The 14,141-nt window shown below is 34.5% G+C and overlaps 1 protein-coding gene across 3 annotated transcripts in view; it reads left to right on the top strand.

Annotated features, from left to right (window-relative positions):
* ADGB (androglobin) overlaps nucleotides 1-14,141 on the top strand; it is a 101,758-nt gene that overhangs the window by 49,935 nt on the left and 37,682 nt on the right. For all 3 annotated transcript variants that reach the window (XM_065057507.1, XM_065057505.1, XM_065057506.1), the window contains 6 exons: nucleotides 2,749-2,914; nucleotides 4,629-4,692; nucleotides 6,344-6,446; nucleotides 7,280-7,421; nucleotides 10,390-10,504; nucleotides 11,972-12,139. In XM_065057507.1, the coding sequence (XP_064913579.1) occupies nucleotides 2,749-2,914; nucleotides 4,629-4,692; nucleotides 6,344-6,446; nucleotides 7,280-7,421; nucleotides 10,390-10,504; nucleotides 11,972-12,139 (758 nt within the window). The remainder of the gene's footprint in view (nucleotides 1-2,748; nucleotides 2,915-4,628; nucleotides 4,693-6,343; nucleotides 6,447-7,279; nucleotides 7,422-10,389; nucleotides 10,505-11,971; nucleotides 12,140-14,141) is intronic.

Genomic DNA, 14,141 nt, shown 5'->3' with positions numbered 1-14,141 from the left:
AACCAAAACTGAGAGAAACAGATAGATCTTTTAAAAATGTTTTATTTATGAGTATGGGGGTTTAAATACAGTTTTTAACAGGGCTAAAAATTGCTCAAATTTTGCCAAGTATGTAAATGATAATAATTTAATCTCTTCAGAGTTTGGCTACAGGTCATTAGACAGTTAAATATATGAATAATCTAATGTCAGGAAAGTTCTTTCTGTTCACTTGAAGCAGATATGAAACACATTCCTATTGAGAACAGTGATATGTTACAATTAACTCATACATATAAACAAATCCTTTCCTGGTTAAGTAGTTGCTTTACAGTATTTCAATACTTTTTCGTTTAGGAATCTCAGTCCTTCTATATTTGTTTGATTTTTTTTTTAAAAAAAAGATAGTTTAAAATCTTTTCATTAAACTACTTAGGCTGCTAATTTTGCGCTATTGAGGTTCACCAAATGCAATCAAATATTTTGAAAAACTATAGTGCATCACCGTCTGTACTGGATCTGGTGGAAATTTTTTGTAGTATCACGTTATTCCTATGATTATCTGTTATCTGACAGGAATTTTGCAGTTCATTTGCTACTCTTTCTTTTTTCCCTTTTTTCGGATTAATTACTCTAGTTTGTATGCTGCTCTGATCTTAGTTATTGATCTGGTTTTGTCTTCTGTTTTTTTGCTAAAATGTATGTTTTGATATTAATTCTGTACCTGAATATTTTCCCTTATCAAGTTACCTTTTTTCTCTTAAGCTTGATTGTTACATTAATCTTTGTTGCTTGAGTTCTAAGTAGCATAAAATTCTTAAATTCAAATATGTTTTTTCCGCTTCTGAACATCTCTGCAGTGTTTAACTTTGCTAAGCTCATGTTATATCCCCGTGTGTTTGATTAGTATTCACATTTGTTCAAGGAATAAATTATCATTATGGACAATTATTTGCTGACATTATCTCCCATATGTCAGTTTTTAAATACTATTTTACATTGAACATGTCTTAAGATTTGCTTCAGATTTATTTATATCTTTACTCCATAAATTATGTTTTCATTGTATCACCTAGGGTTTGCAGTTTCTCATAGCTAGAAATGTCACTTCTTGCACACAAGTTAAACCATAGTTAGCAGTTTGATTTACTTTTCGCTTATAATCGTATTTCTGTATGATACCAGGAAGCTCTGAACAGCAATGTCTTTAGAATGCATAGTTCAAAAAGGACAAGATATGCTTTTTGATGACTTTCGCACAAGATTCTTGTTACCTCTTCAAAGAGAAGTGGGTAAACTGGAGCAATTTTGTTGATAGCATTTTTGCATTCCTTTAGCTGCACTGGAAGAGCTGTCTTCCCTCTGCCCCCAGCCTGCATATGTAGTCAACAGAAAAGTTTATGAATTTTAGATAGGGTGGAATATATCTTCTCTTTGAAGGCTGCAGAGAGCTACTGACTCTATTGATCCTGAAGAAGGTCAATGGATAGTACTCTAGTTCTCATGTTCAGAATGAACAAGGAAGAGCAACACAGGGTCACAGGAAGATGATATTAGGCATGGTTCTACTCTGGTGACCCCTTCATCATACTCGCTGTGATATGCACATTTGTAAGCCAAACACTGTTGTTATTTCACTGGAGACTTAAATCTACGAAAAAGCCTAGATTTTAGAGCTTTCAGGTAGTTTTTCCATAGCGTAAGAAGGACAAAAAGGTCTTGGGTGCATTTTCTTACCTTACATTTCTTTCCTATCAATTCTTGAAAAATTAGTTGCAACCTGATTTAGAGCCACCTACATCTTAGAAACTCATTAGTTATCTAGCACATCACTATCTGTCTCACTGATCATGAAATGTTACAAAGCAACTGTAAATGTAATCATGTATTTTCCTAATTAGCTTTCTCATTTATTTTACCTCACCTGTTTGGATATTACCTCATCTTTTTCCTCAGCAAACATTCTGAATTCATAGCTGTTCATGTTTGAACTGTTCTCTTCTACTTTCTCAGCAGTTCTGAGCTATTCTCAAGACTTCTTTTTGGCACAGATTAATCACCATCAGGAACTATTCATATGAATCTCACAGAAGAAAGGCAGAGAAAGTGGCATTACCACACAAGTTAAACAGTTATTAAATGATTGTAAAGTGTGTCTACATGAAATTTCTGTGTTTAGATTTTGGTACGAATCTGACAGTAGTTCTGATTTTCCCACAAGAAGATTCACGTAATGTAGCACAAACCTATTTCTGTTTACAGGTAGTTAGGCTGACTAGTGTGAGCAGGGGCTACTCTCTAAGTACTAGAGGCAAAAATAGGTCTTTGGGTCCTCCACAATTCTGTGTATTTTTTATTTTCTGTGAGTTGTAAAAATTTTATGATATTGCCCATTGGCTTTTCACTGGATAGGAGCTTTACACAAGGCGTTGCCTTTTTTCTTTATATAGATGACTTCAGGTTTGCAGAATTCGTATGTACGTTCGCCTGACATGGTCCTATTAAAGGTTCTAATGCACAGTTCAATGTGATAGTAGATTGAGGCAGAATACTTAAGCAGTTGCAGATGTAAGCAATTAATACCTATACAGAGTTATTTTGGTCACCTTTTGAGCTTTTCAGGTTAGTGTTTTAGCTTTTATTTTTAAAATCTGAGATATATGGGAAATATTCTGGTAATTTTAGGATAATTTTAAAATATAAGAATGATATCACTTTAATGTGCATATTGTTACTGTATTGACTCTGCGTGTCTTCTTATCTCCACAGAAGAATTACATGAAAATATCAGAGTTAATGCAAAACGAATGTCAACAGTTGATACTGGTATGAACATCAAGACAGGGGATAAATCAAAGGAAGAAATCAAGTCAGAAAGAACTTCTGTTTCCAGGGAAACCTGGATTAGCTTTGAAGACTTCTGTGTTTGTTTCCAGTAAGGAACAGAGGGTTTGGGTTTAATTGCATAAAATTTGCAGTATAACAATGGTAAAATGTGAAATGTGACAATATAAAAACTATCTTCTCAACAGATCTTTGTATAACTAACCTGCATTTCAGGGTAGCCCCAGGGCTACTCTTCTGACCAGAATTACTGTCCCTGTTGACAGTGAGTCTGCAGGTGCAGCCCCACACTGTGGCTTGAATAAGTCCTCCAGAGGACATTGGAGAACACAACCACCAGTTTCATAAAGCATACATCAAACTGGTGGAAGGCAGTAGGTCATGGAGCATGCAGCCATTAGGGTGCTCACAGACCTGACCCATCAGCCACTAGGCAGACACAGTCTGCATCTGAACAACACAATTCTAAGGCAAAAAACATTGTTGAAATCTTCTGTTGCCATCAGCATAGCTTGGCTTGGTTGACTAGGTGCTTTTTTAATTTCCATCTTCAACATAGTTCTGAGGCATTTATACCTCTGCAGACATAAAAAGAAGCTCATGTAACTGCAGCATAATATCTTTAGCTTTTGTCTTTCAGTTTTAAGAGGCCTGCTATAGTATAGATCTTTAGAGAATCTGACATTGCTGAAGGAAGTAATTATATCAGAGAAAATTCACCCGGGGTTTTTTGTTTGTGTGTGTGTTTGTTTGTTGCTGTTATTGCTGTTGTTTGTTGTGGATTTTTTTTCCTCATTTGAATTTGTAACTGTGATTTCTTTTTGAAGCTTTTATTTTCCTAAATTAATCTCTTCTTGAGCAGACATTAAGCTCTGTTCCGTCTCTGAGGGAGAATGTATAACTTTTATACCAGCTGCATTTCTCAGTTTCTTATTCCTGCCCCTAAATGGGAATTTTTACTTATTTTCAGAGTGAACTGATAAAGTGGTTGTTAACAAAGCATCCTGATAGACCTTTGAAGAATTTATCACTCAGAAGATATTAGGCACCTAAGATTTTAATTTTACCTGTCAATTCTGTCAAAAGCATTTTCATTGTCTGACATGCCTATATCTCAAATAGAGTGAAAATAAGATGGATGTTCAGAGTTCATATCAACTTTAAGAAACAAGGAAAATTTTAGTTGTTGTAGGAACTGATATGTCAGCAGTGGATCAGGATCCCTGTTAAGTTTCTGAGTATTCTAAACATTTATTTTACATAAAACACTGGACTTCGTAACTAATTCTACCTTCAATTAAAGCTGAAGTCATTTATGTTGCCCTTGGTTGAATCAAGGTCAGAAACAATTGTTGTCAGGAACTAAGTAGCTTTCTGATGGTGTGCAAACACCACAAAATTGATAAAGCGCATTACTAAGTTATATAAAATAGTTCTCCCTTACAGTGAGACTTTATAGATAACTTTATTACAGTAATTTTCAGGAAGGCATGGAAGTTTTAGAGCAATATTAGCTTATTACCATTTATAGATTCAAATTGGACAAATTAGTGACCTGACCTCGAATTGAAAACTATAGAAGTACAGCAAAGGTAGAAATTAATGTCAACTGCTTTCTCTGGAGATGACTTGTATGCACCTTTTATGAAACTAAAAATTTTGAACCATTTTTGTGAAATAACTGGGAGTCTGATTTGTGAAAGTAAAATTAGTATCTTATGCTATGAAGTAGATATTTACCTGAAATATATCATTTCTACTAAGATTATTTTCCTATGTATATTTTTATTTTATTTTCTCTGTAGGAACCTGTATGTTTTCCACAAGCCACATACATATGCCTGTAACTATCAGAAGACAGATTTTAAGGTATGTGACTGTATTGAGGTTTTTTGTGCTTTTAAAAATTTTTGTCAAATAATTATATAATACATATAGCCTAAATGACATTGGTAGATCACATGGAACTGCTATTACTGAAAAAAAAAACAAAACAATGATACCTTAAGATTACTATAGTCAATACAAAGATAATGTTTCCTAGCAAATATTCAGAAGTATTTTGCTGTGTTTGAGACATGAAAAAATGTTATGGAATGATATTGCACAATAATAAAGAGAGTGAGTATGTAAATCATGAATCCCGCTAGTGAGAGTAAATATTACAGTGAATCAGATCTCCATCCTCTCTTTATCTTAATTTAAATCTACCCTATAACGATTTACAGACTAAATTACATTTTATGATAATTCAGCTGCAGAATCTGCCCTACAATTCTCCTTCATCTTTACCTGTCATCTAAAACTCAAGTCAGGAGTCTGTATAGCATCACCATCCATTTTCTCTTTGCAAAAATCTGTTGCAGGGATTAGAAATACCCCTTCGTTGCACTGAAATTACAGTATTTCTTTAAACCCGTCAATAGTTCATAGTATCAGAAGGTTATTCAACATGCTTGAATATCCTGTTCCAGCTCTAGTTTTATTCTGTAACTGAAATCTAATTGTAGAGTACCGACGTGTAAACTCCAGGCATGAACTTTATGTAAAATCTTGTACTGAGAAGGTTAACTACATGGATTATGCTTCATAATTGTAGTATATCTGCAATTTCACACCTCTTTGTATTTATAATCACATCACAAGAAATGTTCCCAGTTTCTGCATGGTACTTTTCACAAGCCATAATCGGCATAAAGACTATGTAAGCCTGTATGCTATTGCGCTGAAAAACTAATCCTTTGCTGTAAAACCATTCTACTTTTTTTTTTTTTTTTAAACATTGATACAGATGGGGTGTTTACACTATTAGGTAAATTCTGTACCAGACTTATAAAAGAACACTTTTATATTATGTTATGAAGATAATAGTAATGGTATTCCACAATCAAACACAAAAACTGTATTGATATGATTCTGGAGAATGTAGGAAGGCATATTAAAACAGCAAAAATGTTCATTCACCTTCAGATGTTGAAGAATTTCTAAGAACATTAGAATCATACTATAGTTTCTAATATTGACATAGGAATTATGTATTAATGTTGAGAGTGAAAAATGTTGCCTCCATATATTTTTGCAGAGAAAAACATAATGAGGCAGAATCAGCCCTGTGTTACAAAATAAGAGTGCTTATTTCTTTCAAGCTTACTGTAATTAATTAGAATCAGAAAGCTGCAGCACAAAAAAAAAAATAAATTTGGTTTTCCATTGATTGTTTGGCAAGGAGAACTAATAAATTGAGGTAGATATGAAGAGTATAATATGAAAATAGCTATATTCTCATTTAAGAAGCTTTTCTGTATCCTGTTATCTCTTAAATGAGCACCATGGTTTATACATGCAGCATGAGGTTTAAATCACATCTGAAATTTGGAAGAACTAGTGACAGTTAATTAGTTACTTCCCATACCATATCTAGGGTTGCAATATCCAAAATCTTAGTCATAATTTGTACAAGCCCAGGTAGACAGCATTCAATGAATGTGAAAGATGAACAAACATCTGTCTTTCTATGCAGTATACCAGTGACCGAGTCTTCTATTATTTACTTGTGGACAGTCTGACACCCGTTGAAATCCTGGTTAGTTTTTCTGCATTAGTGCGCTGGGATGATACTAGAGGTAAGGTCAACGCAGAATACTGCATGTTAATGTTGTGTTTTCCCATACTTGAATATGTCTGTGCCATTTTGTTTGGCTGTGGTGTATTTTGGTACAGTTTGAGACTTTAGGAAGCCTTAGGTTTGTTTTTTTTTTTCTACAAATTTCATTCTTTCAAGCTACTTTATGCCCTAGCTGATCAAAATACAGTAAAATCAGTGGTTTATTTTGAAGTGATTTTTAAACTCATGCACTGTGAGCTCGGAAGTATATTTACAGCTAGTTTATTTCAAGATCCAACAGCTTGGATGGTTTGAACAAAAATCACTTTAGAACTCATAGAATGGCATTCATGAAAGTTTATGTGTGTTATGCCAATCAGCTTAAGTTAATCAGTCATTTAAACATTGCATATGGACATAATTTTAGTGCATCTAGAGCAAAGTAGACAGAACCAAAGGAAAGCTTATAAAAACCAAACTGACCATCCTGTTAAAATAATTAAACTATAATAGAAATACATATTTGCATGGCTGTTTGCTTCCTTTGTAGTGGACTGAAAGGATTCTTATGGAGTTTTAGAGCAGCCTTAAATGACTTGGAACAGGTCTGATCTACACATCATCCTAACACGTTCTTTTAACGATTGTTTTCTAGGAAACTGTACAAATCAGCCGTATTCTGTACCAACTATGCCTTTTATATGACTGGCTCTTTTCTCTGAATCATCAATCCCTAAATGGAGATGTCAATGACTGTGAAGTAGATACAGATTCTGCATAAGTGTATGTTTCTTCATTTTCCTATTATTCCACCCATACCAATTTTGTGGGATTTTTTCTTTCTTTTTCTAGGTACAAAACAAGAATGTTCCACTATTTCGAAGGGTGTGCTGATGGTTGAACATTTCTCTTGGAAATGTGTGGCTCCTGGTGAGCTTGTGTTAAAGATGCATACATCTGCAACCAAAGCTACTGTGTTACGTCTTCCTGCTGGGTATGTATGAGGTTTCATTTCTATCTTTACTTTAGTCTTAAGGCTTGAGATGAGCTTATATTTTACACAGTAACTAAGAGTTTATTTCCTAAAACATAAGTTTTGGAATATCAAATTGGTTGATAGCTAAGATTTGGTAAGACTGCAAAATAACTATGAATTTAAAATAATTACCAAAGCTGTTATAAGGATTTTGAATTCTTTACTCTTACTTATCAATTAAAAAAAAAACAAACACACACTTTTTAAAAAAAAAAAAAAAAAAAAAGAAAAAAACACAGTCCTGGAGTACAATTTCTTACTTAAAAGTGCTTCACACTAGAATGATTTTGAGATGTTTCATCGAATACCAACAAAAATTAAAGAATTAGGATTTTTAGTGGAACTGTAAAAGAATGATGATATCATAGGAGGTTTCATAGCTTTTCTTGAAACAGGATTCATGAAACATAACAGGAGAAATTCCAAGGTTATCCATGAAACCTTCCATATCTTACTTCACATTTACGTAGTGCTTAAAATGATTTATTTCTCTTTGCACATAACTCTAGATATTCAGTATAGAGCATTGTTTGTTTAAGATAGATAAAAGACAAGACCCTTTGATACTAGTTTCTGAAAACACTTCCAGTGAAACAAGGAAGATGCTATCTTCATATGTTGCTATAAATGTACAATTGCAGTCTAATTCATTGAAGCCTTCTACCTTTCCAAGATAAATCAGCAATTTAATCTCAAAGACATGAAACAGAATGTAGTTTGAAACAAAGAAGTTATGTTTCAAATAAATAGGCAAAGAAAATACCACAACAATAGCACAATGATACTAAATCAAAGATCTTTAATAGTGCCCTCTATTTGTTTTGGTTTAGATTAAAAATCAAAAGTAATTATTTGGTTTATAGGCTAGTCCTGTCACCACACTTTTAGTGTGGTTTCCAAAAGTCGTATATCTCCTGTAAGGATGCCAAAAACATATATCTTTTTGCACCTGCAAATTTCAAAGCTACCAGAGATACAGGCAGCTCAAATTGATAAGCTTCTTAGCTTTGGTTCTTTCTACTTCAGGCAGAGCCAGCAGGCTTCCAGGAAGCCTTGATTTGCAGCAGGTGTGGGAGGCAAATGGGCTTATTGACTGCTCCCCATGTCATTCCAAATTAGAAATGACTTGCTAAGCCAGGAAGGCCCTTTCTTCCACCTGTCTCTTGGTGTCCAGGGGGCTTTTCAAATTTCACATGCAAGAAGATGCAATTAAAAAAAAAAATACATGGTGGGAGGTATAACTCTCTGTTACGGTTTAAGGCAAAGCGGCAATAAACTGTGGCAGACACTCCCTGTTATCCCCTTTACCTCCCGCCACCCCTTCCTTTAGATCGGAAAGATGATAAGAAAGATAAGGGGAAAGGAAGAGAGACTTAGACTTCAAGTTGGAGAGTTTTAAAGGGTTTTACTAATACCACTAATAAATAGAGAATATATATACAAAATATACAAAACCAATCTTGAGTGCTCGATGTGGAGTTGGCGTCACCCCAGCAGCAGGAGCTGGGTGTGCGGAGCTGGCAGCTCCAGCAGGTGCAGCTCAGGCCCCCGGAAGTCACAGGTGGGACTTCACAGCAAACCAGAACCTCGTTGCAGGGATGCAGGGCCTTAGGCCTGTAGATCACAGGCAGACAGACACGGTCCTCTCTAGATGCTGGCCATGATTGAAGAGCGCTTGACACTTGTGGTCACCCTCTTATATAGGGGGTATGACGATTATGGGATGGAATACCTCCGTTGGTCAGTTCTAGTCACCTGTTCCATCCACCCCTCCTCAAACACGCCCCTCTCACAATGGAACATGGGAAAACTTATCAGTCTTTCTTAGCTACCATAGTAATAAATCTAAACACGAGCTTCTTCAGCATTCTGTTGGTCTCTTATCAGTACCAAGTACAGCATCCTAGGAAAAATATGCAGGCTAAAACTCAGAAAAGTACAGCCACCTGGAAGAGCTTAGCTGAAAGAAAAATCACTAAAAGAGAACCGGTCTTGTTTTTAACAAAACCATGACACTTTCATTTCTTACTCTCACTGCTGGATCTCTGGTTAACACTTTGAAGCTGTGGCCTGAATGAACTTCTCCAGCTAAATGCCATTCTGGCAATGACACAAGACCATGAAGCTTCACTGTTTGATATAGGCAATCTCCTCAAGTATTTCAGTGGGAGTGCAGAATGTTGACTGGAGAGAAAAGCATCAATGCCCTGTGTCATATAAGTACAGATATGAATGTTTTCTTTTATGGTTGGAATCTGTTATAGGATACGATCAGGCAAACAAGAATGTGAGATGAGTGTATCCCAATAAGACCTGAAGAATTTTTGTGGTTTGGCCAACTTAGGAGGTTACAATTGAGTTGTTTGGCTAACAGTTGCTCCATAAAATGTTCACTCTGTAGTGTTCATCTAGACTGACACAAATACGTGTTAATTTTTTTCTGATTTTGTCAATGCAAATGTGGAAATTATAATGTAAGTAACATGCGACTGGAAAACTTGACTTCTGCCCTAAGATTTCTAGAGCAAATGTGTTAGGTGTAGCTAACTATAATCCTGACTAAAACACTGAAGTTTTGTATCCATCTGAAATAGTGAAACTACCTATTTTGTGAAAGAAAACTGAAATAAAACCTAAAGAAATAGAGTAAATAATAGTGACTTCTCTGATTTCACCTACTACCTGTATTTGGAGGTTCTCGAGAAGGAAGGAGATAGAAATGCAGGATTTGAAGAGCCAGTATATCTAGAAGTGAATTTCATTTTTGCCATATATGTGAAAGGAAAAAAGGAAAAACTTAAGAATTGCTGTGTTGTGGGGTTTTGTTTTGTTTTTGGTTTTTTTGGGGGGAGGTTTTTGTTTGTGTTCGTTTTTGGTTTTGGTTGTTTTTTTTAAGTGCTTTTTGATTTTTTTTTTTCTTATGTAGGCGACACATATTGCTCTTCACAGTAAGTTCTCCCATAGGGCACCATATTCATCTGTGCAGCATGGTGCCATGTATCTTTGGAGAAGAGGATACTGTGATGCCAGTTCTTGAAAAGGTATGCATAACCAGAACTAGTCAAGCATTTTGATAAAGATGTTTCTGACTATACTTAGAGTGAAGCACAGTTGGATCTTCAGTTAGAGTTATTCTATCTAGTGGTATAACATTAATTTCAATATGAAATGGATGAGAGCATAGAAGAAATGTGTTTTACAAAGCAGCAGGCACTGAGATGGATACTGCAATAATTGTCTTATATATACATGTAACTAAGCATTGGGTAGTATTGTGGTTTACATAGAACAGCAACACAAAATGGAACGTTAAAACTACTCTTGCTGAAATACATGTCAGAGGTAGTGCATAAGCTCTCCTTTTGAGGCATGTGATAAAATACATGTACAGACATTAACTAATATGCAAAAATAACTGCCTAGTAAAATAAACTGTCACATCAGTAAAGTTTGTTCTATCCCATGAGATCACATATTACTCACTGGATGCCAGAGTAGCTTTTATACCTAAAATGAAAAATTGATTCAAACAGCTTTTCAAAGTTGAGATAAGAGGCCCAGGGGAGTAATTATTACAGCTTTTGTTCTTCATTGCCTACAGGCCAGATGGATATCATTGCCATCCATACTTTCAAGATTTCTTTGGCAAGCAGTAGGCCCAAATATTTATCATGGGCACTGGGAGAAGGGAATAGAGCTTCTAGAGCACAATTGTGCAAAAATATTTTTAATATAGCTGTAGCTAATTTAATAATTAGTAGCAAAGTAGATTCCGGGTCCTAAGTATAGGCAGCTTATGCAAATTTATTGCATTTATTGTAGCAAAGAAGTTTAAATAAGAAGTTGGGCCATCTAAAATGTCTTGTGGCTGTACTATCCCCTTGTCTTCAGATTGTGGATTAAAAGCTATTCCTCATCAAGAAAATAAAGCAGAATTATATCCCGGAATCTTCTCTGTACTTGTTTTTTGAAGACAGCAATTTCCCTGCAGGGTGTCATTTGCAGGAAAGTGTCCACATTCTTGCACAGAAATCCTGATGGAGATTAATGATGCTTTAGGCAGCATGTATTTGTATATTGTTTTCAACGGGATACAAATGCTCCTCTGTCCTTTTATAATAGAAGAGATGCTGTGCATTTCAGCTAACAAGAGTCTTATTATCACTGCAGTAGAGAGTCTTTATGTGCATCTTATTTCTGATTAAATGTTCTAGAACTAATGATACAGGAAAAATATCCTTAATAAATGTATGTTATGCTGCCTGTTATAATGTTGTAATGTTTTCATTTCAGTAACCAAAATCAGTGAAAAATTTGTACACTTTTGAATACAAGAGACCTAATTGATTTTGCAGTTTATAAAATCAATCACATTTAATTAATTTAAGAACAGTTTTGTACTTTACCACAGAAAAGAAGCTTGTATGCTGTCACAGACTAAAGAGAAAACAAAATAAAATTTTAAAGCAATCTTTCTAACAATGGTTGTTTTTCTTCTCTCTCTCCAGGATAGCTGCCGGTTTATAGAACAGGCTACAGGTATCCTGAAAGCTGTTGGAAATGTGATAAATAATTTCACTAGTGAACCTGAACTCTCTAAAGCCTTGAAGGAGTTGGAACTAACTCACTGTCCTCCTGGCCTTCACGGGACTGGAATGATTGAAGAACACTTCAAGGTGAACAAAAAATTTTAATATACGTGTCTCTAAAGGCTACAGAAGCTGGATAACAGCTTAACATTGTCATTACCCTTTCAAACCAATGACTATGCTTTTAAAAAGGACCTCTTGAGTGTTCCAAATGGGGCAGTTGATATTAAGTGTAAACTCAAATAACGTAACTTCCAACTGTGTACTAAAATTATCTTCTTTTAATATGAACAAATTTTAATATGCACAGAATAGCACATTGTAAATTTGAGCTTCTAAATTTATCAGTTTAGTTTAGCATCCTTTAGAGAAGAAAGCATCAGCTTTTCTTCTTTTATGACTTAATTTTGGATTTAAAAGACACTACCTGAAATGCTTAAAATCCAGAATGATTCCTTTCTGTGCCTAATGTTGATGGCCCAGGAAAACATTATTACAGCTTATATTCCTGAAGACAGGAATGAGTTTTTTTTCATTCAAAGTATTTCTGAGTTGTTTTTCTTTGTTTTTTGAAAGTACAACATTCCTGTTTAACTTTTCTGCTCTATGTGCATGATAAATTAAAGAGTCTTGTAATGTTTTCATCATGCATCCAGCTTTTCAGTAGATCTCTATATTGCAGCTTTTCAACATTCTAAAAAGATTGCAAGAAAAAGGCTATGTAAAATATGCTAATTTTTATGTATATGCAAATGTTGATAATACTGCTATAACTTGATTTTTCTACAGTCAGTACTTTATATATTTCAGACTCAATTACTTCATCAAAGTACTAGAACGCTCATGCAGTTTAGACTGTGTAATTGATAACAGAAGAATGAATAGAAGAAAGGGATTAATTTTTTTGTAATCACTGATATTAAAAACTAGAACACCTAAGCCAGTGTTTTCATAGATGGGCTTGACACCAGGCTCAAATTCAGAAAAACAGTAGAATTAAAAAATAACTATTCCAGATGCATCATTCATGAAAGAGGTAGTTTCAATGACAATTACAACAGAAAAAAATTGGTTTGACCTTTCTGGAATGGAAAATACAAATTTTAAATGTATATTCTCATACGAAATATGTATAAAACTTAGGAACCTTAAGAAAGATTCAGTAAGCGTGAACATGGATATCTCTTCCTCTCTCCCTCTCTAAGAAGACCAGTCTGTAGTTGGAATAAAAAAAAAACCAGAAATGAGATAAACGAGAGGCACTGAGATGACATTGATTCAAGAATGAAAATGTGGACGTTATCTACCTTTAAAATGAACAGTCGAAAATTATTGTGAACAAAAGAATGCAGTAAAGTAGATTCTTTCTTCACTAGACTTAAGTCTTTCAAAATAATGGAAGTGTTTATTAATATTAAAATACATACCTTAGGATAAAAAGTTTCCAGACAGCTGGAAAATCTGAAGACAATGAAAGTGAAAAACTATGTCTTTTCCAAGAAGTTATTGCTATGTTCTTCAATTCAAATTAAGAAACAAGCTCGGAAAAAAAAACACTAAGATTTCCATGTATTGGAAGAAGGAAAAAGAGACTGGATTTCTGGTCTTTAAAGAGCATCAATATGTGGAGAATAAAAATAGAGCCATTAGTTTAGTCATATAAGTAGGACACCAAATCCTGCCCTCTTTCAATATAGTCCTATGTTTCTTTGCTGTGTTACCTCCTAATTCAATAAGTGTGCTGCTTCAGTTGTTGGTTTCTATTCTAAAGTCTATAAATAGAATGACAAATGTCATGATGGTGATTATAATATGTCCTTCTCTCCTCTGGTATGAGACCATCGACTCACTTCAGATAAACTACTAAGATAATTTTGGGTGATAAAAACTTATGCTGCATTATGTATTTAATAAGCCAGGCATGAAACAACTTTTGTCTCAATTGTTGGCTTGAAACATTGTAGTACTACAGTTGAGAGTGATTTTCAAACAGTGTATTTGTTAGAGGAAGTTAAAGACTTCATTTTTACGTGAAAAAATAGAAGAGCTAACCAGCTTTTGAAACAATAATGAGAATCAATTTAAATCA

This window comes from Columba livia, chromosome 3 (assembly GCF_036013475.1).
Source record: "Columba livia isolate bColLiv1 breed racing homer chromosome 3, bColLiv1.pat.W.v2, whole genome shotgun sequence".
In the NCBI taxonomy this organism is placed as follows: domain Eukaryota; kingdom Metazoa; phylum Chordata; class Aves; order Columbiformes; family Columbidae; genus Columba; species Columba livia.
This window is presented reverse-complemented; position numbering and strand designations above follow the sequence as displayed.